Source organism: Epinephelus lanceolatus, chromosome 1 (genome assembly GCF_041903045.1).
Source record: "Epinephelus lanceolatus isolate andai-2023 chromosome 1, ASM4190304v1, whole genome shotgun sequence".
Classification (NCBI taxonomy): domain Eukaryota; kingdom Metazoa; phylum Chordata; class Actinopteri; order Perciformes; family Serranidae; genus Epinephelus; species Epinephelus lanceolatus.
In genome coordinates this window covers 52,849,387-52,871,412 of record NC_135734.1, presented here as the reverse complement: position 1 = coordinate 52,871,412, position 22,026 = coordinate 52,849,387, and the positions used below count along the sequence as shown (strand labels likewise).

At 46.0% G+C, this 22,026-nt stretch overlaps 2 protein-coding genes across 2 annotated transcripts in view; one reads left to right on the top strand and one right to left on the bottom strand.

Annotated features, from left to right (window-relative positions):
• Positions 1-22,026, top strand: part of rnf123 (ring finger protein 123) — a 192,233-nt gene that overhangs the window by 107,352 nt on the left and 62,855 nt on the right. The gene's annotated exons all lie outside the window — the stretch shown is intronic.
• Positions 14,868-21,710, bottom strand: amigo3 (adhesion molecule with Ig-like domain 3). The gene has a single exon (XM_033627201.2). The coding sequence runs from the start codon at positions 19,961-19,963 to the stop codon at positions 18,317-18,319; it is 1,647 nt and encodes a 548-aa protein (XP_033483092.2). The 5' UTR covers positions 19,964-21,710; the 3' UTR covers positions 14,868-18,316.

Genomic DNA, 22,026 nt, shown 5'->3' with positions numbered 1-22,026 from the left:
GACCTGTCTGTCAGAGAGACCTTTCTGTCAGAGAGACCTGTCTGTCAGAGAGACCTTTCTGTCAGAGAGACCTTTCTGTCAGAGAGACCTGTCTGTCAGAGAGACCTGTCTGTCAGAGACCTTTCTGCCTCCTCTGCTCATATTTCAGCCAGGATAAATCACACACAGTGTGTGGAGGCTTTATTGTCTTCACAATTTATTGTTTCTTATCTGTGAAATTAAAGTAAATCAAAGCTTTGTTTCCACTGAGGGAAATGGTTTCAGCTTACAGAGACAGACAGGAGGTCTGCGTCACTGTGACACTGTGGAGTTACATCTCTGGGGAGGTGCACGTCAGGCTGCAGTGTAGTCTCGACATAGAAGTATAAATCCTGCTTACAGCTGTCAGACCAGTGAAGTGCAGTAAAGGTGTGACATGTCCTCCTGAAACATGAAGTGAAGTAAAGTAGAAGTATAAAGTTCCACCTCTGGTCTTTAAACACAGTATCAGTGTAAACAGGTGTGTGTTCGTCTGTCCCACAGGAACATTAGACGTGTTTGTCACCTGAAGACATCCATGTTGTTTCGTCTCCGTCTCGTCTCTCTCATTGTCACTCAGTGTAACGCACTGACTTCCCATCATGCTCTCTGTCGCAGTCTGTCAGACACACGCAGACATGCAGGTGTTTGAACTGATGCTTTTGTACCCAGCATGCACTGTGGTGCGCGGGGGGGGGTCTCTGCCAGGAAAGCACATCTCGTCTTCCCACTAAAACTCAGTGCAGACGCTCTGCTGTCACGTTTATGGAACGAATCCAGAAGAGCTCTTAGAGAGTGAGACGCAGCTCGTGGACGGAGGATCAGATGTCCTGCAGTGGACGCTGATGGAGCTCTTTACACTCTCACTGATAACATTAACCACATCAACAGGTCAGTCCGAGGTTTCAACGCTCCGTGTTACATCATGTACAACTTTCCTCTCAAACTACAGATTCAAATAAAAACAAAGAAGCTCTGCAGGCGAGAACGTCACCACCTCACTGAGCAGAACAGGAAGTCCACTCAGCAGAGTGTCAGGATGTTCTGCGTGGCGACGTGTCATTGACACACGGACACCAAGTATCGATCTTTTGTGTCTGATTTACAGCTGAGTCATATGAGAATGAAGTCCTACGAACATGAGGGCTGACCTCACAGGCCACCATCCAGAGATAGTGTTAGCTGCTGGCTGCCAACGCTAAAGATCAACACTGGACACACTGAGCTCGACACAGCTACCATCAGAAAATAACAGTCCTTCATCTACTTCCTGTAAAAGATCTGCGTCCATACAGCGACGCTGAAACCAGGGGCGGGGCTCGGGGGTGGCTACTTGGGCTCAAGCGCCGCATGTTTACTGAAAAGCCCCGAATGTGAATTTTACTTTACGTCTGGTGAGTTAGGTGCAGTACCGCAGTCCAACAGAGAGGCAGCAGCTGCAGGAAAGTAGCCAGCGCACTGCGCAGCCTGCCCTGAAGAAGAAGAAGTGTTTGCTTGTGTATTATTCTCTCCATGACCGTGGGTGAAAGCGGAGCACTTCTGACTGTCAGTGAACGGCCGGTGGTCACGGCGAGCGTTAGTCTGTTTCATCAGTCTGCTGCATAGATCAGTATTCAATATGATACATGACATCATGAACAGTGACACACACACACACACACACACACACACACACACACACACTGTTTTTTTAGGTAGAGCTCATAGTGACAGGCTGATGCCACCAACATGCAGAGAGGCTTTTTAATGATCAGCAGTGTGCAGTAATCTGATGGTATCCCCTGCTGTGTCATTATCTTAACTTACCTTTAACTTATTTAACACTGATGCTTCTTTGTTTTATTCCTGGATCCTAGTTGTGACTGATTTGCTTTCATAGTGTTGTTTTCAGCTCACCCCTGATCTAGACCCTGCACAGCTGGTGTCAGTCAACCTCAGCTGGACTGACATGAATGGATTAATATTCACTGGATTACTACAGTTAAACACACACACACACACACACACACACACACACACTCATTAATATTCCACCATAACAGTCAGTCAGTGGTAGTTTTGACTCTGCAGACGTCTTCAGTTTGTCCTCTGAGTTTCCAGCTGTAGGATGTGACTGTGTGAGCGTGTGAGCGTGTGAGTGTGTGAGCGTGTGAGTGTGTGAGTGTGTTTATGTCTGGAGGTCACTTGCATTATTTATGAGGTCTCCTGCTGTAGATTTGATTTTCAAATATTAGAAATGCAGCTGCAGTCACAGTGAACGTTTCAGTGTGTTCGCATGAATATGACGTGATGACAGGCGGCTGTGGCTCAGAGGCAGAGCAGGTTGTTCACCAATGGGAGGATCGCCTGTTCGATCCCCAGCTCCTCCTCTTCCTCCAGTCTGCATGTCGAAGCATCCTCGAGCAAGATACTGAGCCTGGAAATGCTCCAAATGGCTGCTGCATCTGTGTGTGTGTGTGTGTGTGTGTGTGTGTGTGTGTGTGTTAAAGCTGAGCTGCAGGTGGCACCATGTACAGTGTGTGAACATGTGTGTGAATGGGTGAATGTGACTCGTAGTGTAAAGTTGTTGGAAGAGGAGCTGCAGTGTGTTCATCATGATGTGTATCTGTGTGTCGTCTGTGCTGCAGCAGCGCTCACATGTTCCACACACACATTTATTTATTTATTTATTTTTTATATACTTTATTAATATACTTTTTTATTAATCCCTGAGAGGAAATTCAATTTTACACTTTTGTTTGTCAATTACACACAGGTCTGAAAGGCACACACACACATGCACAAACTGGACCTATACATGCACTAAGTGGAGAGATGTCAGAGTGAGGGGGCTGCCCATGACAGGCGCTCTGAGCGGTTGGGGGGTTCATGTGGTGGGCAGCGGGCTGTGGTCTCCAACAGGATCAGATTTGAAACATGCGTCTGCGTCAGTACAGCTGGAGAATCATCAGTTAGTCATTAACAAACTCTGTGTCACACCAACATGTCGTCTCTGCTGTCCCAAAGGCCTGTTTGTGGCTCAGCAGGTGAAACAGGAAATGTTTAGCTTTAATTTCACCTTTAGTCTCCTGTGTAGTTACACTGCTCTCCTCATGACGTCACAACACAGCTCATGAAGCCTTTTGACACGAAACAGGACCAAAATGCAGAATATTCAGAGATGATATGTAACATTTAAACCTGTCACACTGAGTCTGACACAGATATTCATGTTCTGTAAAAGCTGTCACATGATCATCAACTCATTGCTTTAATGCCTCTGAACCGTCCGTCCATCTGTCCGTCTGTTTGTCCGTCCCAGTGCTGGGACACACTGAGCTTCATTTCCCTGGTTCTCCTCATTAATGAATGAACAGAGTTTAATGTGTTGATCATCTGTGTGTGTGTGTGTGTGTGTGTGTGTGTGTGTGTGTGTCAGCAGAGACAGTGAGCTCACGCTGATAATAAGAATATTAATCATAAGTGCTGTAACACTGTGTCTTCTCCTCTGTGCTCAGGTCTCATAGTTCACCTTTCACAGCGACTTCACGCCATGTATGAGACGTTTAATGTCCTCAGCATAATGTCAGCTAATGCACTCTGAAATGACTGCTTCTACGTTGCCTTGACAACAGAGTGTGTTTACCTGTCGTCTGTTGGCGCTCACCATCACGGTCAAGTTCAGCTGCTGCACTTGTTCAGATGTTCTGCTTGTATCTCTGTTATCTTTATTTGTGGGAAGCCTCGCACAGACGGTGAGTTCGATCAGTCTGATCAGTGCAGCCACACTGTGTGACATGGATCTAATACACTACAACATCCAGTGTGATGTCTGAAAAAAATGCTTATGAAATATCTGAAAAATATCAAAAACTGTCCACAAAATGTCATGTTTCAGATTAAAATAACTGCTTTTAGTGGCTAAAGATGACTCTGTAAGAAACAGTGCTGTCGTGTGTTGAACAGTGTCTGCAGCTCGCCAGGCGTCTCTCCGCGGTGTCACATCATCTACTGTCCCCTCCACATCCTGCTGACGGTCAGCTCAGACACTACGTCACCTTAGAAACATGGATGTGATGTGTATGAAACATACAAGTGTAACGTATTCATAGTTTACAGAAACGTACAATAACATTTTCTTTCTTTTCTTTTTTTGAACTCTTTTTATTGAATTTCAAAGCCTTTCAACAGTCAGTAGTGTACAGACAGTGTTAAGTGAAACAGGCAATTTTTAAACATCAAACCCGCTTACCCACCCCCCACCCCCGTACCTTCACCCATCTCAGGTCATGAGGCACATAGAGGCAAGTGAGTAAACAAACACATCAAAAATAAATACATAAAATAAAATAACATTAAATAAATAAATAAATAGAATAAAAAAAAAAAAAAATAAAACAAGGGGGAAAGAGTCAAAAAGAAAGATGATTTGTGTAGTTGATCAGTCCTCTTCTGGGTCTGGTATAATGTGTAAGAGGTCAGTATATTCCAGCAAAGGGTTCCAGGTATCCTGGAATTTCCTTATCGAGCCCATGAGGGAAAATCTGAGTTATTGCATAACTTCTTTAGTCCATTGATTGTGTCCCGGGGGAGAAATGTGCTTCGTACAATAACATTTTCTCCTGACCTGAGCGACTCTGGGCTTTAACACACTTTGATACACAAACACAGTAAATAAACATATTTATGATCTTTATTCTGTTTCACAAGATTCTCTTTAACTCATGTTTTAATTACAGACATGTTTGGTGCTAATTAGCAAATGTTAGCATGCTAACAGCTTCAGATGTGAACTTCCTGTTGGCATCATCACAACATGCTGATGCTGATGTGACGTGAAGCTGAGTGGTCGCTGTATTGGTTTCTCGTGCAGTGTTTAACGAACCAGTTGAATATTAACGACCACTAATTAAAGACGGGAGACGTGTCATCAGTTCAGTTTCGTACACGTGGATCGTTTCAGTGTTTTATCATTTATTATATAAGTTCATCAGACGGAACGTAAACACAATTATGACTTTAACATTTATTAATTAATATAGTTTGATTTTCACAGTGAACACTTTGCATTAGTTTAAAACTGACGCTCAGCCAGTGTGTGTCATGCATCTGTGCTAATGTTAGTTAATGCATTAAACATCATTGTAACACACACACACATACACACACACACACACACACACACACAGATCAGCTCTGATTGCTGATTGAAGTGAAGATGGTGTTTGGTCGTTTAGTGATTGAGTCTCAGGGACACAGTTATTGGAAGGTTACAGAGTTCTTCTTCAGGTGTGTGTATGTGTGTGTGTGTGTGTGTGTGTGTGTGTGCTGTGATTGGACTGATGTTTCTCTCTGTGAATCTGATGATGTCTGCAGGACTCCGACAGATTGGATCTGTTGCGGGTGAACGTTGTGTCTCTTTCCTTCCTCTCTGGGATTTTTCCAGTACTCGTCGGGTAAACTGGAGAATTCCCAGTGAATCCTCCCAGTGGTAATGGTTGTCTGTTTGTGTGTGTCACCTGACCTCAGTTAGATCTGCTCCTCCTGACTGAAGGATCAGAGGGTGATGTCAGCTGGTCGCAGATGTTTCAGTCTCGGTGGATGTCAGTAGAGAAAGGTCAAACTGAGGCTGTCTCCACACAGATACTTCTGCAGACCGACGACTTCTCCCTCCTTTCAAAAAATAATTCTGTCCACACGACCGGCATTTTACAAAATATCTCCGTCCACACCAGAAGGCAAAAACAACTTCAAACACTTGCATGCGTGCAGTGTTCACACAGACAGTGTTGCTGCTGCAGAGAACTGGATCCCCACAGTTAATCAGATACTCGTCTCATTAACGAGCCGCTGCATTTTCAACAACACGGTCAAATGTTTCACAATAAAAAGCCTCTTGTTTACATATGGAGGGATTCTGTTCACAGAAACAGGGCTTTTATTTTGAAACAGACAGGAAGTGTTGAGTTATAAAGGAATATTTATATTTATTCACGTCTGTGACAGATAGCAACAATGAAACTGTAGTGAGAGGTGGTACGATGTCAATATGAGAATCAAAAAAACATCTTCACTGTCTAGTTTTGCTGAAAATCGTCACGCAGAAAAAAGGCGAGACTCTGCATCTCTGATGTTCTGCAGCTGAGCAGCGCCTGAGCAGCACTGCTCCCGCTGGCAGCGTGGCCCTGTGGTTGGCTGTCTACTGTAGTGTGTGTTCAGGCCAACGATAAGTTTTCTCAGACTCCTCCTGGAGATCTCATCACCACTGATCCTCATCAACAACAGTCCCAGTCTGGAAAGTGTCCCACCATCTGCTGGTTCCACTGGTCCTGATCCAGAACTGTCAGCTCAGGTGGACTTTAAACCACAGACGCTGAGGTGGAGTAAAAAACACTGGGCGCAGCAGACGCCTCAGTTCGCCCTTGAAGTGGTGCAGCAACACAAAGTTAAAGTGTGAAGTTGTCTTTAGACCAAGCAGTGCTAGCCAAACTTTAGCAAAGCATCAGTACACAAAGCAGCACTGGGCATGTGCAAATTGAGGCGATGACATCATTGTTTCCAAAACACTCAGTTCACAGAAACATCTGTATACGTGTGGGCGGAGCCTGAGTGTGAGCTCGTTCAGAGACATGTTGATTTATTAGTTATTAGTTATTATCGGCCAACACATCATTATTAGTTATTTTAACTGTCACGTATCAATATGGAGCTTTGTAGTGACTAGGGATGGGCAACACAAGCAAAAACACTATTCGAAAATCGTGGCAAGTATTCGACAATTTTTTGAATAATCCCCCCCCCCCCCCCCCCCCCCCCGAGCCACGCACACAGAGATCCATTCATCTTTAAAGGGCCGAACATACTCAGGCGGAACGGACTCCACGGAGGTCCGTGTGGACTCAAAGCGGACGTCCGCAAGCCCTGTGCGCGCACACCAGTGACTGCTCGGCATGTATTTTTCACATCGCGGGGATTTTTTATGGACATTTTTACAGGAAACTACAACACGGAAGTGCGCTCGACTATGAAAGCCCGAATGACTGCGGACATACCTCACAGAGTAGTAGTCTCTGCATGTTTCTCCTGTTTGTAGAAGAGCATCTCACACCGCTGTAGCAATCCTATACTGCCCTCGTGCGGTTAGGAGCTGAATTGCATGTCAAATAAAGGGGGGAAATAAGATGGCAAATAGTAATAGTCGCATTAAAAAATCAATTTTTCAAAAATAAAACGACTATTCAAAAATCGAAAATCGTGACCCATCCCTAGTAGTGACGCTGCATATCTGTGAGAGATGACCTGTACTCAGGTAATTTTTATTTTATTTATTTAACCTTTATTTAACCAGGTTAGTCCCGTTGAGATTAAGAATCTCTTTTTAATAATATAATGATAATAATGATTATGCAGGTCTGTTGTTATTCTTGTTTCAGTCTCTTCTCAGGCTGCAACTGATAATTATTTTCATCATTGATCAATCTGCCCGTCATTTTCTCCATAAATTGATTCATAGTTTTGTCAGTAAAATGTAAAAGTTAAACACGTCCTACTGTTTTATTTCTCAGAGCCACACGTGACGTCTGCAGATGTTTTATTTCATCTGACCGACCGTCCAAAAATCTGTTCACTTTATCATCACATCTTTTAAACGGCATGAAACCAGCAGGTGTTAAAAAAACATGATACGATGATCAACACAGCTGCCAGGTAGACGTCCTCTGCTCTCTGACCCCTAAACATCATGTTTCACTAAAATGACTTTAATGATTCAAACAAGACGCAGAGACATCAGTGTTCACACACGCACTCTCACACACACACACACGAGTGTTTGTCTAACAGTCTGTGTGTGTACGTACGTGTGTGTATGTGTGTGTGTCGCAAGTGTGTCTTTGTTGGTGCTGAAGCAGGTTTGCTGTTATCCCGGTGGTCTTCTGTTACCGTGGAAACGACAGAGCAGCTTGGATGGAGGGTGGGAGACAGCGACGAAGAGACAAGTTCTGAGGAAAATAAGACAGAGAAAAGACGGGAGGAAGAAGAGGAGGGTGAGGACAGGAGGAGGAGGAGGGTCTGAGAGTGGCTCAGAGGTGGTGAAGGGTCAGCACATGGAGGCTTTTAGACGGAGGCTGAGAGTTTCAGGGCTGAAGCAGAGAGTAGAGGTGTGATGGATAGGTCTGACAGGTCAGAAAGGATGTGGAAGAAGTCAAGGAAACGAGGGAAGATGAAGGAGGACGAGGGAGACACATATAGGGAAGAAGGAAGGAAACAGAATGAGACGGTTTAACTGAGATGGTACATGTTAGCGTCACAGTTTACAGCAGCAGAGGTGAAACAAGTGATTAATTTCCCAATCGATCAGTTTGATCCATAAAACATCAGGAAACATACAGAAGCATCAGTCCCAGGTGATGTCACCTGACCAACGCTTGCTCTAAGGTTAAACTGGAGGAAATGAAAGCAGTAAAATCTCACAGTCAACACCCTGAAACCATCAAACGTCTCCCAGTGTTGCTTCAGTGTCATGATTGATAATGTCCACCTGATGAATGTCTGTCCAATATTCTCTCTGTTCCCTCTGTGTTTGGTCTCCACCACCTCCTGAGAGACACATCTGTCTCTAGCTGCTTTACAACCACACACAATCCCACAAACACACACTAACATCTGACGTCTGTCTTCAGAGGGGAACGTTTCGATCTCAGTTCACTCCGGGGTCAAAATATCTCTGCGGTGGTCACCAGTATTTAAATAAAACTCAGACAGACTGACATGAGATGTGTATCGATAAACAGTCTCTAGAAATGAATGATTTAATTTTTTTCTCACAGTGTCGTGTTTGAAAAGCGAAAAGAAAATCACCATAATTTGTAAAATCCAGTTGTAACACAGCCGGACACATGCTGCGTCTTTATCTGCCTGGAAACTTCTCTGGCTGTTGATGAGATAGCGTCAGAGCAGAGCAGTACAGTAGCTCTGTGATGTTAGGCATTATTTTGTCATTCTGTCAAGGGCCCACAGGTCGGAATCAAACCTGGGCCGCTGCAGAGGACTCAGCCTCTATGAGGAGGACACTTGGCTCGCTGAGCTGGAGGCCGCCCCGCACTGTGTGTTTTAAATGATTTACTGATCGGTGGTTGGCGACACTTCCAGTCATCAGGTTTGAAGTTAAACACAACCAGTCGTTTTCACCCTGAACTCTGACGTGTCTGAGATTAACTTGATTTCTCCTCTGTAACTGTTCCACGTGTTTCAGAGCAGCAGATGATCTCCAGTAGTACTTTTCCAACAGTTCTTCAGTGTGCAGTGAGAAGGAAAGGGAGCTATAGAGAGATGTGGTTTTATTTACTCTGTGGTTTTCATGAATAAATGATGCGATAGGTTTTAGTAGAGAATGAGAGAGCAGACGGAACGGGAGCATCAGATGGGGATTCCTTCTTAATGGATGTTGGAAGAGTTTGTTATGGTGCAGTCGTATAAAACATCGGCTCTGTCCTGTGGTGTACTTGGTGTTTCTGTCTGCTCAGACTCACCGGCTCACAGTAACTGTTTGTTGTTGCTACTCTAAAAACAAACTGACGCTTTGGAAAAATATCATGAACTGGCGCTTCTGTCCGACCTCCACAGTCTGCATTGTGTCAGAGACTGAATAACTTCCACATTCACACAGACGACCTTCGACATTGCAGACCAAAACCATCATCTGCATAAAAATGATATTTTGAGTGTTGAGATCACATTGATGTCTAGTGAGAACTGTAGTGGCCCTAAAACAGTTCCCTGAGGTACACCTTTGTGGATCCTTCAGACAAAACATTAACTACTGCTTAAAATCTAACAGTGATGTCATTCCTAAACAGATGTGATATATATCGGAACACCTTCTCACCACAAACCAACTGCACCAGAGTTCCTTTGTGAACGGACTGAGACCACCTCTTCAAGAAGGTCTCAGTCCGGTTAGTTTGCTGTGTTCACACCTGCAAAAACGAACCTGAGTTAGACTGAACCGAACCAAACAGAGCAGGTGTGAACGCAGCCTAACTCTGTCTCCTCTCGTCACCCAGCAACGTCTCTGCAGATGAATACTGCACCACACACTGAGAGTATCTTTAATGACCACATTTATCAAAAGTATTTGTATTAATGTAAAAAACAACATGAATATTAGCTGACGAGTCATTACCAGATAAATGATATTGAAATATAGTTTTTATTACTGTCACTTAGTAAACTCAGTGATTCTGGACGTGTGGACTTCCCGGCTGAAGTGAATGTGCTGACCTGATGTTCGGTGCGTGTTTCAGTCCTGTGTTCATGTGTTTTATTTGACACCATGTTGTTGACACAGCACTAAGTTTAGACACCCAGCAGCTGTCCGTCTGTCTGTCTCTCTGTCTTTATTCCTTCATGTCCCCTCCCGTCGCTCTTCATCCAAGACGTGGCCAACACTCCCAGTTTACTGCTGCTCAGCACAGACACTCTGTTTCTGTCTGTTATTCTTCCTCTTCTCTTCTTCATCACTTCATAAACTGAACAGCAGTCAAAGAACCATGTTTGTGTTTGTCTGTTGTGAGCACAGTGTTCAACCTGACAAGACTCTGGGCAGATGTAGAAGTCGACTGAGACGCAGCAGCGACTCTTCCTCCTCTCTAACAGGAGCTCACACACTCAGTGTGTCGGCACACGTTGAACCTCAGGCAGTTTGAGTCTGTTGGTGTGTGTGAGAAATAAAACCTCAATCACACTTTCATACACACTATAATCAGTTGTCTGTGCACTAGAAAACAAGGACCCAAGGATTCTGGGTATCATTTAAAGGAGATTATTTAAAGACAAAAGATGGAAAAGGAAAACAGAACGGAGTGAAACACGTCCAGAACCAGCAGCTCCTCATTCTCCACAGCCTCATGGATGCTTTAGTTTGTCGTCATTAACTCTTTACCTTTGTATCATAAGAGACTCAGAGTCACGTCAGGCGAATCAGATTTGACATCTCAATACAAATATTCTACCATTAGTTTCAGTTTAAGTTAGTGGAGCGCTGGACTGGGAGTTAGCTGCTCGGTCAGTAATGTAGCAACTGAACAACTTTCAAAACGAGGCTCCGCCTCCAACGCTGTGTCCAGTTCTCTCTGTACATAGTCTAGTACATAGTGAGGTTGTGCTTTTATTTTGAAAGAGACTGTATGCAAACTGTACATTTCCTGTGAAAACAGAAGTGTATTTTGAAAACAGACAATGCATGTAACAGGCTGAAGTTGACACGGCGTCCCAGAACGTCAACAACCAACACACCCAGGGTACCTTGGACGTCATATGTGGACGTGGAAAGTCCATGACCAAACGTGGACATGTGACGAGGTCACAGTGAGGATGTGTTGACAGAACACCAGCATCCATGTTGGTTTTATTGTTGAAGGTTTGTTTGAAAATGAAAAACCATCGATGTATGTTCTGTATTTCCGTCGGTGGCGTTTAAAGGCTGTCAGAGTTACAGGAAGTCTGACAGCTGACAGTTTATGTCCTCTCAACATTGTAGTTTTTCCTCTGTAAACTTTTCTCCTTGAATCCAGAAACTAAGATCTCCTTCCTGTCTGATCTCTGACGCCAGCGGCGTGTTTCCTGCAGTTGTTTTACAAGTTACAGCCGAATGTTGACTTGTTTTGAAGCAGAGACGGAGCACAAGGGAAGACCTGTTCAATATTTAATGGCCGCTCTGCCCTCCATTTCACATGAAGTGCTCCACACTGAGAACATCTCCTCACTTCCCGCTCACATTAACCCTTCCAGCCCGAGCTCTGACGAGAAGTCCGTCCTCTGAGAGGAGGAGGACGGACTGACGGTCACAGTGTTGACCTCAGCTGTGAGAAGAAGCCCAGTTTACTTTCTCACCTCCGCAGAATGGACCAATCACAGCAGGTGATGGTGTGAATGTTTGGTGAAGTCACAGAAATGACGAGACACACTGGGAGGCTCTGAACTCTGTACTATTTCTGTCACTTTTCATGTGAACAGCTGCCTCCAGGAGACTCTGTCTAAATATGGAGATAACAGCTCATATTTTCCGACAATATCAGCCGTCTCTCTCTCTCTCTCTCTCTCTCTCTCTCTCTCTCTCTCTCTCTCTCTCTCTCTCTCTCTCTCTCTCTCTCTCTCTCTCTCTCTCTCTCTCTCTCTCTCTCTCTCTCTCTCTCTCTCTCTCTCTCTCTCTCTCTCTCTCTCTCTCTCTCTCTCTCTCTCTCTCTCTCTCTCACCCTCAGTGTGGACGTCCACAACAGACAGAAACACTCCGTACAAACCAGTCCTGCCCTGACTGATACAGAGCCACACTGAGCCTGACTGTGATCTGAGCTTCAGTCTGTGTATCCTCAGATCTGATATCCAAAAACACTCGACGCTGTTTCATGATGATCATCAGCTTCCTTCCAGAGTGTTTGTCAGGAGAGAATTACATCCACCGGGCAGCGAGCGAATCTCAGCTCGTCCGCTCGTTAATTGATCACAGATGGCGTCGTTCTCTTGGGAGCTTTAAAAAATACAACATGTTGAAATGAGTCGTCAGATTCACTCTGACGGCGTTAAGGTACCTGTGCTGAGTAAAGTCTGTGTGGGAAACACCTCAGTGTCACTTTGACCTCCTGAGAGCTTGAGCTCTTGTTTGAGATGAATTTTTAATTCCTCTCAGCTGTTTGGGATCAGACGGACCTGAGGAGTGTTACAACTCTGTCTTTAAACAATAAGTAGATTTTAAGATAGATGATGTCATCTCATGGAGACAGAGGGCTTCCTTTTATTTCATTGGTTGAGTGTTTCTGACTCTGTGCGTCAGTCATCACTGTTCAAGTCTGAAACTGTTGGTGTCAACACTTTGATCTGCTCAGAGACAAATAACGAGGAAAACAAACCCACGTTCAGATCAAAGCGTCACTCAGCATCTCCTGATGTCAGTTTTTAATGTGCTGCAAAGATTCTTCAGTCAAAGGTGAAACTACAGAGATGTGATGTGTTACAGGCCCCGCTAACTCCGTTAGAGCGGACGCCACAGTCTGGCTCCAACGCAATATTCAAACGCTGTCACTGACGGTGGCACCCGTGTCATAGGCAGGGCAGGCGAGTGCTAAGGGCGCCGTCATCCATCAGGGGACGCCACACATGATAGGACGAGAACAAAAATCAAACTGTTGATCTTTTACTGTTTTTAACTAAAAGTATTCTGCACAACAACACAACTACACAGCAACATGACGTGATGTGTTCAATGTCATCTGGTAAAATGAAGCTTCTGGTGAGAAACTTGAATAAATCAGCTGTTTGAAGGAGACGTGGGTCGATGTTTTCACAGCACTGTAAAACAGATATCAGAGATTACGATGGATCATATATAGAGTAAAAAGCTTCTGTCAAAGGTCGTTTCATAAATGTGTGTCATTAAATTTGTGCTATTCAAAGGTGGGATGAAGGACTTTGTTTTTTATAGTGTAGATTTCTGTGTTTCCCTGGAAACAAACAAAGAAGAAATATCAAACATCGGTATCAGCTGTTGGTCAAATTGTTTTTATAAACATTGGTATCAGTGTCGTCGCTGCATCTCACAATTGGTGCATCTGCAGTTCAGTTAGAAAGTTGAATCGTACATGTTATTATTATTTAACTTGCCTAGGACACACGACATGTGACCTTTCCTTCAGTTATGGTTTCCTTGTCTGCAGTGTCTGTCTGTCTGTCTGTATGTGTGTGTGTGTGTGTGTGTGTGTGTGTGTGTTGGGGTGTATGCTGTGTGCAATCTTTGTGTTAATAGTGTGTGTGACTACATCAGTCTGATTGCATTGTTTTCTGTTGGACTGTTCAAACTGTGACGCGACGCAGCGTGATGCAGCACGCCATTTTGAGCTGAACTTTAGTCTGACGCCCTGTTTTTATTTTTATTCTGTCGCTTGCATTGAAATCAGGAGCAGCTGATTCATGAGGTTTAATGAGGAGTTACAGATATGATACCTCCTCATTTCACCACAGAAACCTAAAGAAGTGGGCATGTGGCTGGAGGGAGATCGACGGGAAGACGAATGTTTCTGCTAAGAATTGTGGGATGCTAACAGCTAGCTAGAGACGGTGGTGTGATGCAGTCTGGGAGCTACAACAGAGAGATCTATAAGTTACCTGAGATAGTCTGTTTTCTCATTTGAGAAGGAATGACACTTTGTCTTTCTTTCTCTGTCGTCTGTTTAAAGTTCAGTCAGAACAGGAAGTGAGTGCACGTGCAGACAGCCTCACTGAGAAGACCTCGTTTAATGTGGAGTGAAGACGCACCGGTGCAACGTGAAAATGTTTTGTGAATACTGTTGATGTGTCTCTGCACACAGACGTGTTGTGTGTGAATGAGTTAACGAGCGTTTCAGTGAGTGTGAGATGAACCAGTTTAAAGTCAGAGTCAGTGGTTCGTAGAGACTCTGCTGAGGAGACTCGTCAGGTCTTAATGCTCTCAGCTGTTTTTCTTTCCTCCTTCAGACTCAGCAGCTAATAAACACATTTCCTCCGGTCTCAGCCCATTACACACTCTAATCACACACACACACACACACACACATATACAGTTGTGAAAAAATTAGGACACCCTATGAAAGCCTGTGTGTTTTTGGACATATGGATATTTAATATCAATTCTAACAATACTGGGAGATTCAGGTAATATAACTAAACAATTAAAACTTAAGAAAAGATTTTTATAACTTTCTGTAAAATGTAATTTTAAAAAAATGCAATTTCTGGTGAGGAATAAATTAGGACACCCCCACATTTATTCCCACTTAAAATCACACACAGGTGTATCACATCAGGTGCACATGATTAGAACATCGTTACTCAGCATTTTGAGGGAGGCTTGCCCTTTTAAACCTCAGACATTTAGTTTGGTGTGCTCCAGACTGCTGAAGTGACAGTGAACACCATGGTGAGATCAAAAGAGCTGTCTGAGGCCATCAGAAAGAAGATTGTAGCAGCTTATGAGTCTGGTAAGGGATTCAAAAAGATCTCAAAAGAATATGAAATCAGCCATTCCACCGTCCGGAAAATAGTCTACAAGTGGAGGACATTCAAAACAACTACCACCAGGCCCAGGTCTGGCCGTCCAAGCAAGTTCACCCCGAGAGCAGACCGCAAGGTGCTAAAAGAAGTCTCCAAAAACCCTAAAGTATCATCACAGGACCTACAGCAGGCTCTTGCTACTGTTGATGTGAAAGTGCATGCCTCTACAATCAGAAAGAGACTGCACAGGTTTAACTTTCATGGGAGGTGTGCAAGGAGGAAACCTTTGCTCTCTAAGAGAAACATGAAGGCCAGACTGAAGTTTGCCAGAGTGAACACAGACAAAGACCAGGACTTCTGGAATAATGTTCTTTGGACAGATGAGTCTAAAATTGAATTATTTGGACGTCAGAAGAGAGGACATGTTTGGCGTAAACCCAATACAGCATTCCAGGAAAAGAACCTCATACCAACTGTGAAGCATGGAGGTGGAAGTGTCATGGTTTGGGGATGCTTTGCTGCAGCAGGACCTGGCCGGCTCACCATCATAGAATCCACCATGAATTCTGTCGTCTATCAGAGGGTGCGTGATGAACATGTGAGACCATCTGTAAAAAAATTAAAGCTGAAGCGGAACTGGACCCTGCAACATGACAATGACCCAAAACATACCAGTAAATCCACCAAGGACTGGCTGAAAACTAAGAAATGGAGAGGCCTGGAACGGCCGAGTCAAAGCCCAGATCTTAATCCCATTGAGATGCTGTGGGGTGACTTGAAACGGGCTGTACATGTAAGAAACCCCTCAAACATCTCACAGCTGAAAGAATTCTGCATTGAGGAGTGGGGCAAACTCTCCTCAGACCGATGTCGGAGACTGGTAGACGGCTACAAGAAGCGTCTCACTGAAGTTATTTCAGCCAAAGGGGGTAACACTAGCTATCAGGGGGTCGGGTGTCCTAACTTTTTCCTCAGTTAGAATATGCATTTTTATTGATATCTTTTGTTTAATGAGTAAAACAAGGTTAATTTTTGTTGTTTACCTGCAATTTAATCACTTTCTTTCCCAGAGATAAAGAAAAACAAGATCAGACATCGATATGTGAACATTTGTTATTAAAGAACTGAGTATTTAATGGGGTGTCCTAATTTTTTCACATGACTGTATATCGTCCCAGTGTCGTGATGAAAAGTGAAACTGACTGTGACATCCTGCAGAAATCCTTCAGTAAAGACATGACCCACAGATTTCCTGAGAAGGTGTCGATGTCTAACGCCGGGTTCAGACTCCATTACACGTTTGTCCGTCACTCTGTCAGATCAGACGACTGTGGAGTCATAAAGTCTGTCTGTGACTTGGCTGACAGACATGTCAGACAACACGATGGTCCACCGCGACGTCTTTTACAACTGTAGTTTCGTAAAAAGTGTCACCAGATGGGCGGAGCTACATTTGTACTACGGCATGAAAACTGTACATGTCACTGAATCCTCCACAGGAAGTTCCTGCAAATGTTTCACAATAAAAGCCTTTTCATAAAATGAAGAGATTCTCTCAGCTGAAATGAAAAGGGGCTTTTAATTTGAAACAGAAACAGGAAGTGTCGAGTTTGATTAAACTAAAACCAGAATGATAAATGAAGGCGTGTGTTCGAGATGAAGCCGGTAGCCTCTGTGTTCCTTTTGGTCGAAGTGACGGCTGTGAAGTCGTGGAAGACCAAAAGAAAATCAAAAATGCGAGACTTTCTGTTGGGACGTCGTCTTTGTCGTCTACTGTGACACACTACACACATGACACGATGTAATACCGTGTACGAGACTTGTCGTCGTTCACAATCCATGCCGACACCGTACGACGGCGCGTGGGGCTGTAACCATGGTGATATATATGATATGTAACACACACTCTTTGTTGGTAACAATGAGAAGGCAGACGTTCCCGTGACGGTCCAGACACAGAGGTTTATTAACACGCAGGTGGAGACAGGAAGGAGACAGAGGCAGTGGGGGGGAGGGGGGGGCAGTGAATACAGTGAAGACAATAAAAACAGAAACATGTCCGCCCTGATTGTCTGTCAGTCCTGCTGTAGATTCACCTCTACAGATTCATTTCCACATTTATTGACTGAGTGAATAAAAAAAGAGCAATAAAAAGTTCACTGCCTCCAACTCAACAACATAACACTTCTTCTTCTGCAGCATAAATTATTTCAGCTGATGCTCTAATTCATTTATTTCCCTTTTGTTTTTCCTTGACTTCTGTACTGACTGATGATGACAGTAATCAGGTTCCAGAGGAGGAGGAGGAGGAGGAGGAAGGGGGATGGGAGTTCAAACCTTATCCTTTAAAACGGTTTCTATTTTTACTTGCTAAAAGCTCTTCTTCTTCTTCTCTTGCTCGTCTACTCTAAAACGTTTCACATTGTGACAGAGCGACACTACACACAAGTTGGTTTGGCTCTAATCAACCGACTGAAAAAAAGCAAAATCTTAAAAGCTCTACAAAAAGATATTTTTTCTTTTCTCTACATCTCAGTAGGAGACAAGAAGGCATCCGCAGCAAATGTTTATTAAAGGTACAAGCCGTGCTTAAAGGGACAGCAGCGGTCCATGCTCGTCGTGTTGGCAGGAAAAGGTCCTTTCAACTTCGTCTCAAACAGTTTCCTCGCTCAGACTTTGAGGCAGCTCCTCCGCGACTTCACAATCTCTCTATTTTTGGTTTGTTTTAATTCTGACAGGTTCGTACTGTCCTCTCTCTCCTGTGTCCTCTCCGTCAACACCGTCCCGTCCCTGTCAGTCTGTCTCAGCCCGTCCCGTCACAGTGCGTTGGTTTATGGCTGTAGGACTCAGCGGCTTCCAGCTGGGCAAACTACAATATGTGTCTGTTTGATTAACAGTATTCAAAATCTGCAAATTGCACTTGTTCTGTTTCACCAGGCGACAGCAGAGAGTGGGATACTGGTCTGCTCAGGTGTGGTGCTGGGTGCAGTGGGAGGGGTTGTGGTGCTGGGTGCAGTGGGAGGGGTTGTGGTGCTGGGTGCAGTGGGAGGGGTTGTGGTGCTGGGTGCAGTGGGAGGGGTTGTGGTGCTGGGTGCGGTGGGTGCAGTGGGAGGGGGTGTGGTAGTGGGTGCAGTGGGAGGGGGTGTGGTAGTGGGTGCAGTGGGTGCAGTGGGAGGGGGTGTGGTAGTGGGTGCAGTGGGTGCAGTGGGAGGGGGTCTGGGGGTAACGGAGAAGCAGAGGAGGAAGTGACAGGTGATGATGGTGCCAGTCTGTGTCTCTGTCTCTGTTAGTCCCGTTGCTATGGCAACATGATGGGAGTGTCTGAGAACATGGACATGATGGAGTCTGTCTCCCCCACCCTCTGTTGCGACTGGTTGCGGTTTGAGTGCTGCTCTGCCTCTAGTAATAAACCCGGACCCAAATGTCCTGCCGGCCCCGCCCTGAGTCTGCCGTTCTGCTGCTCTCTGATTGGCTCCAGAAAGACCACATGCTTGTTGGTACTGACCTTGCGGCCCGGTCCCTCAGTGGTCGCCGGTGGGGTGGGGGTGAGGATGGAGGACTGGGCGCTGCCCGCCCCGGCCTCGTTCCCCTGGCTCGGGGTGGCGGTGGCTGTGGTCAGGACTTTAGGGCAGGGAGGGCAGCGGCAGGGCGTCAGGTACAGGTACATGAGGACCAGCACCAGGCTCACCACGCAGCCCAGCAGGGTGGTGAATCCGGTGTTGAACGACTCATGAGGCTCGTCGTGGTGTGGCAACACCGTCACGTTAACCTCCCGCGTCTCATTGCGCTGCTGCTGCTGGTCCAGAGACATGCACCAGTAGATCCCAGCATCCGCAGCTCGAGCCGCCACGATCTCCAGGCTGCCGTTGGTGAACATTTTCAATGACCCATTGTTTCCCGGCGGTGCCACGTACTCCTGATTGGGTGACACCCACAGAAAGGTCACATGATGTCCGGTGAGCGTGGTCACGCAGTGCAGCAGCACTGGACTCCCTGCCTTCACTGAAACACTGCTGTTCTGCTCTCTGAACGCCTGACTCATCGCAGTCAGGTTGCATTTCTCAAAGAAGCGGTCGTGCTGGAAGAAGCGTACGGTGCCTCTCTGGATCCCGTAGACCAGACAGGTGTACTCTTTTCTGAAGTCTGTCACAGAGGCAAAGTCTCTCTGTTCCCAGTGCCGGAACAGTCCGTACATGGAGCACTCACACACCAGGGAGTTGTTGTGAAGGTAGAGTCCTCTCTGCACTGAGATGGGTAAGTTTGATATGTCCTCCAGGGGCAGTTTGGGCAGGCGGTTGGAGGACAGGTCCAGCAGGGACAGGTGAGGGTGGCTGTGCTCTTGGATGGAGAAGAAGGGGAAGTCAGTGAGGCGGTTGTGACTGAGGTAGGCCTTGCGGAGGCTGCTCAGCCCAGCCAGAGCTCTGCTCTCCACACGGACAATACGGTTGTTGAACAGCAGCAATTCCTCCAATCCAGGCAATTCCAGGAAGTAGTGCTGCCCCAAAACACGAAGCTGATTGGACGACAGGTCCAGATGTCGGAGCAGAGTCCCGGAGGTGTTTCGAAACGCCCCCGGGTGAATAGTGGTCAGCTGGTTGTGCGCTAACCGTAATGTCTCCAATCGGTAAAGTCCTTCAAAGCTGCCCCCGTCCAGCTGTACGATGCGGTTGTGGCTGAGATCCAGAGTGACGGTGGAGACGGGCATCTCTCTGGGGACCTGGTCCAGACTCAGGGCGGTGCAGCTGAGGATGTCTGAGGCACAGACACATCCGCCGGCCTGGGAGGAGCCCTGAGACAGGCAGATGGTGGCCTGGACACGGCTCAGCTGGGGGAGCTGGAGACAAACTAACAAGACAACGACAGACCACCATGACGGTGATGCTGCTGTAACCGCTGCTGCCACCACACCCTGCAGAAAACCAGTGCTCCCAGCAACATTCAGCATGATGCCACCAGCAGGCCGCGGGCACCAGATGTGTTTGTAGTGTGTACTCTATCACCCAGCTTTTGTCTCTGTTACTCCCTACACTCTGTAAATGTGTGTTTCACATCCTTCATGCTGTGGGATTCATCTCATTCAAACACAAACTACTGACAGACGAACACGTGAGACTCTGTCCACTTGTTTTTCATGTTTATCTGCTCCCAGTCTCTTTACGTTTGGAGCTGAAGCCTCCTGAGCTGCAGGCAGATACGTCAGTGTAAATGTTTAAAGCCTTCACTTCTGAGACAGAAACCTTCACAGTGTTTAAGCCACAGGGCACAAACACACTGTCACTGTGATGCACGCTTTCATTTCTGCCTCCCGCTTGCTCCGGCCTGATCGTTTATTTTGTGAAACCCAGTTAATGTGGAATGAGGCGACTGCATCTGCATCATCCACCTGCCAGCACGGCAGCCATCTGGAGAGGGCAAACAAAAAAAAAAAAAGAAAAAGAGGTGGCTACATAACAAAAAGGCACCAGCAGTCAGGTCCAGGTGTGTCGCTGCAAACAAACAAACTCCCTCTGCTCTATAATTTGTGCTCAGCAGGTGGAACCAAATCCAGCTCTGTCTCCAGCAGTGTTTAGACACAGATAATGGAGACGAACGATGAGTTCAGTCAGAGTTCAGAGGCTTTAAACTCATCCAGGTGTTGTGAAAAGTGGAGAGAAGAGCAGGTGCAGGAAGCTGTTCAAATATTCTCCTTTGTTATGTGTTTTATTCCGTCCAGAGAAAACATGGTGACAGCAGCAGCGGCGCACGGCGTTCAGCATGACTTCCTCTCACCTCTTGGAAATCCATTTAGCCCATAACTGCTCCTCCGTACCTCCAGCACGCACAGATGTCCCCTCCTGATGACTTTGTCTCTGGGCCAGCCTCGTCCCAGCTTCATGTGGACATGAAACTCATTTTCCAGACGTAAACAGAGCAAACAGTCAAAGCTTCAACTTTCACTCAGTGGCTCCTCTCGTGATGCGCGAGCTTCGTCTTAGTTGTAGCATCTCTTTGATTTTGTGCCAAGTCAGGTTTTGTGAATCGCGGCCGCAGCTGTCTGCCGCCCACAGCTCGCCCTGAGTCTCTCATCAGATTCTCAAACAAGTCAGCATCCTGTCCACTTCACTTCACAGCTTTCACTCACTGCTCCGTTGCTCTGTGTCTCTGTCCTCCGGCTGATATGTGCAGAGCCCTTCCTCCTCCTCCTCCTCCTCCTTCTTCTTTCCCCTCAGCAGTGGGAGGAGAGATTTTCATGCAGAAGAGAAATCTGTGAAACGTGCAGCTGTGAGCTCGTCTTCTTCCTCTTCTCCTTTGAGGCTCAGAGAAAGAAGGAAACACCTCTCAGACAGGAGAAGTTGTTCCTCTCCAGATGTGAGAGCGAGCCGCAGGTCGAGCTGCTTCCTGTCTGACTCTCAGCTCAGCTGTGAGCTGCGTCTGCCTCCTCTGGTGCTTTCCCAGCTCCTCCTCCTCTTCCTCTCCTCCACTCTGGTTTATTCCTCCTCCTCCTCCTCCCCCTTTCTCTCTCTCTCCCCTCAGCATCCTCCGCCCATCTCAGACCCTCCTCCTCCTCCTCCTCGTCTTCCTCCTATTCCTCCTCTTCCTCCTCCTCCTCCTCCTGTTCTCCTCCTTTTACTGCTCCGCTCGCTCTCTGTCTCTTCCTGTTTCTGTTTCAGGCCCACACACTTTGTTGTTTTCATCTCTGCCTCTCTGAAGCTTATGCTGCCACAGTGTGTGTCTGTATGAGTGTGTGTGTGAGTGTGTGGTGGGGGGGGGGGTCTGGAATCTGATTGGCCAGAGAGAGATGCACATGAGAAAGACGTCTCCTCTGCAGACATTAGTGCTGTTTATTAAAATCTAAATGAATATAATTAATCAGAGCAAACAGACACGTGTCAGTGATCAGTGTCTCTACATGACTCTTTCATATAAACACTTGAGACACCTCGTTATTTCCACATCTGCTCGTCGGTCTGACTAAAGGTGCAGCACGTCATTTTTCACCTCCATATTCATGATGATAAGTCAGCTGCA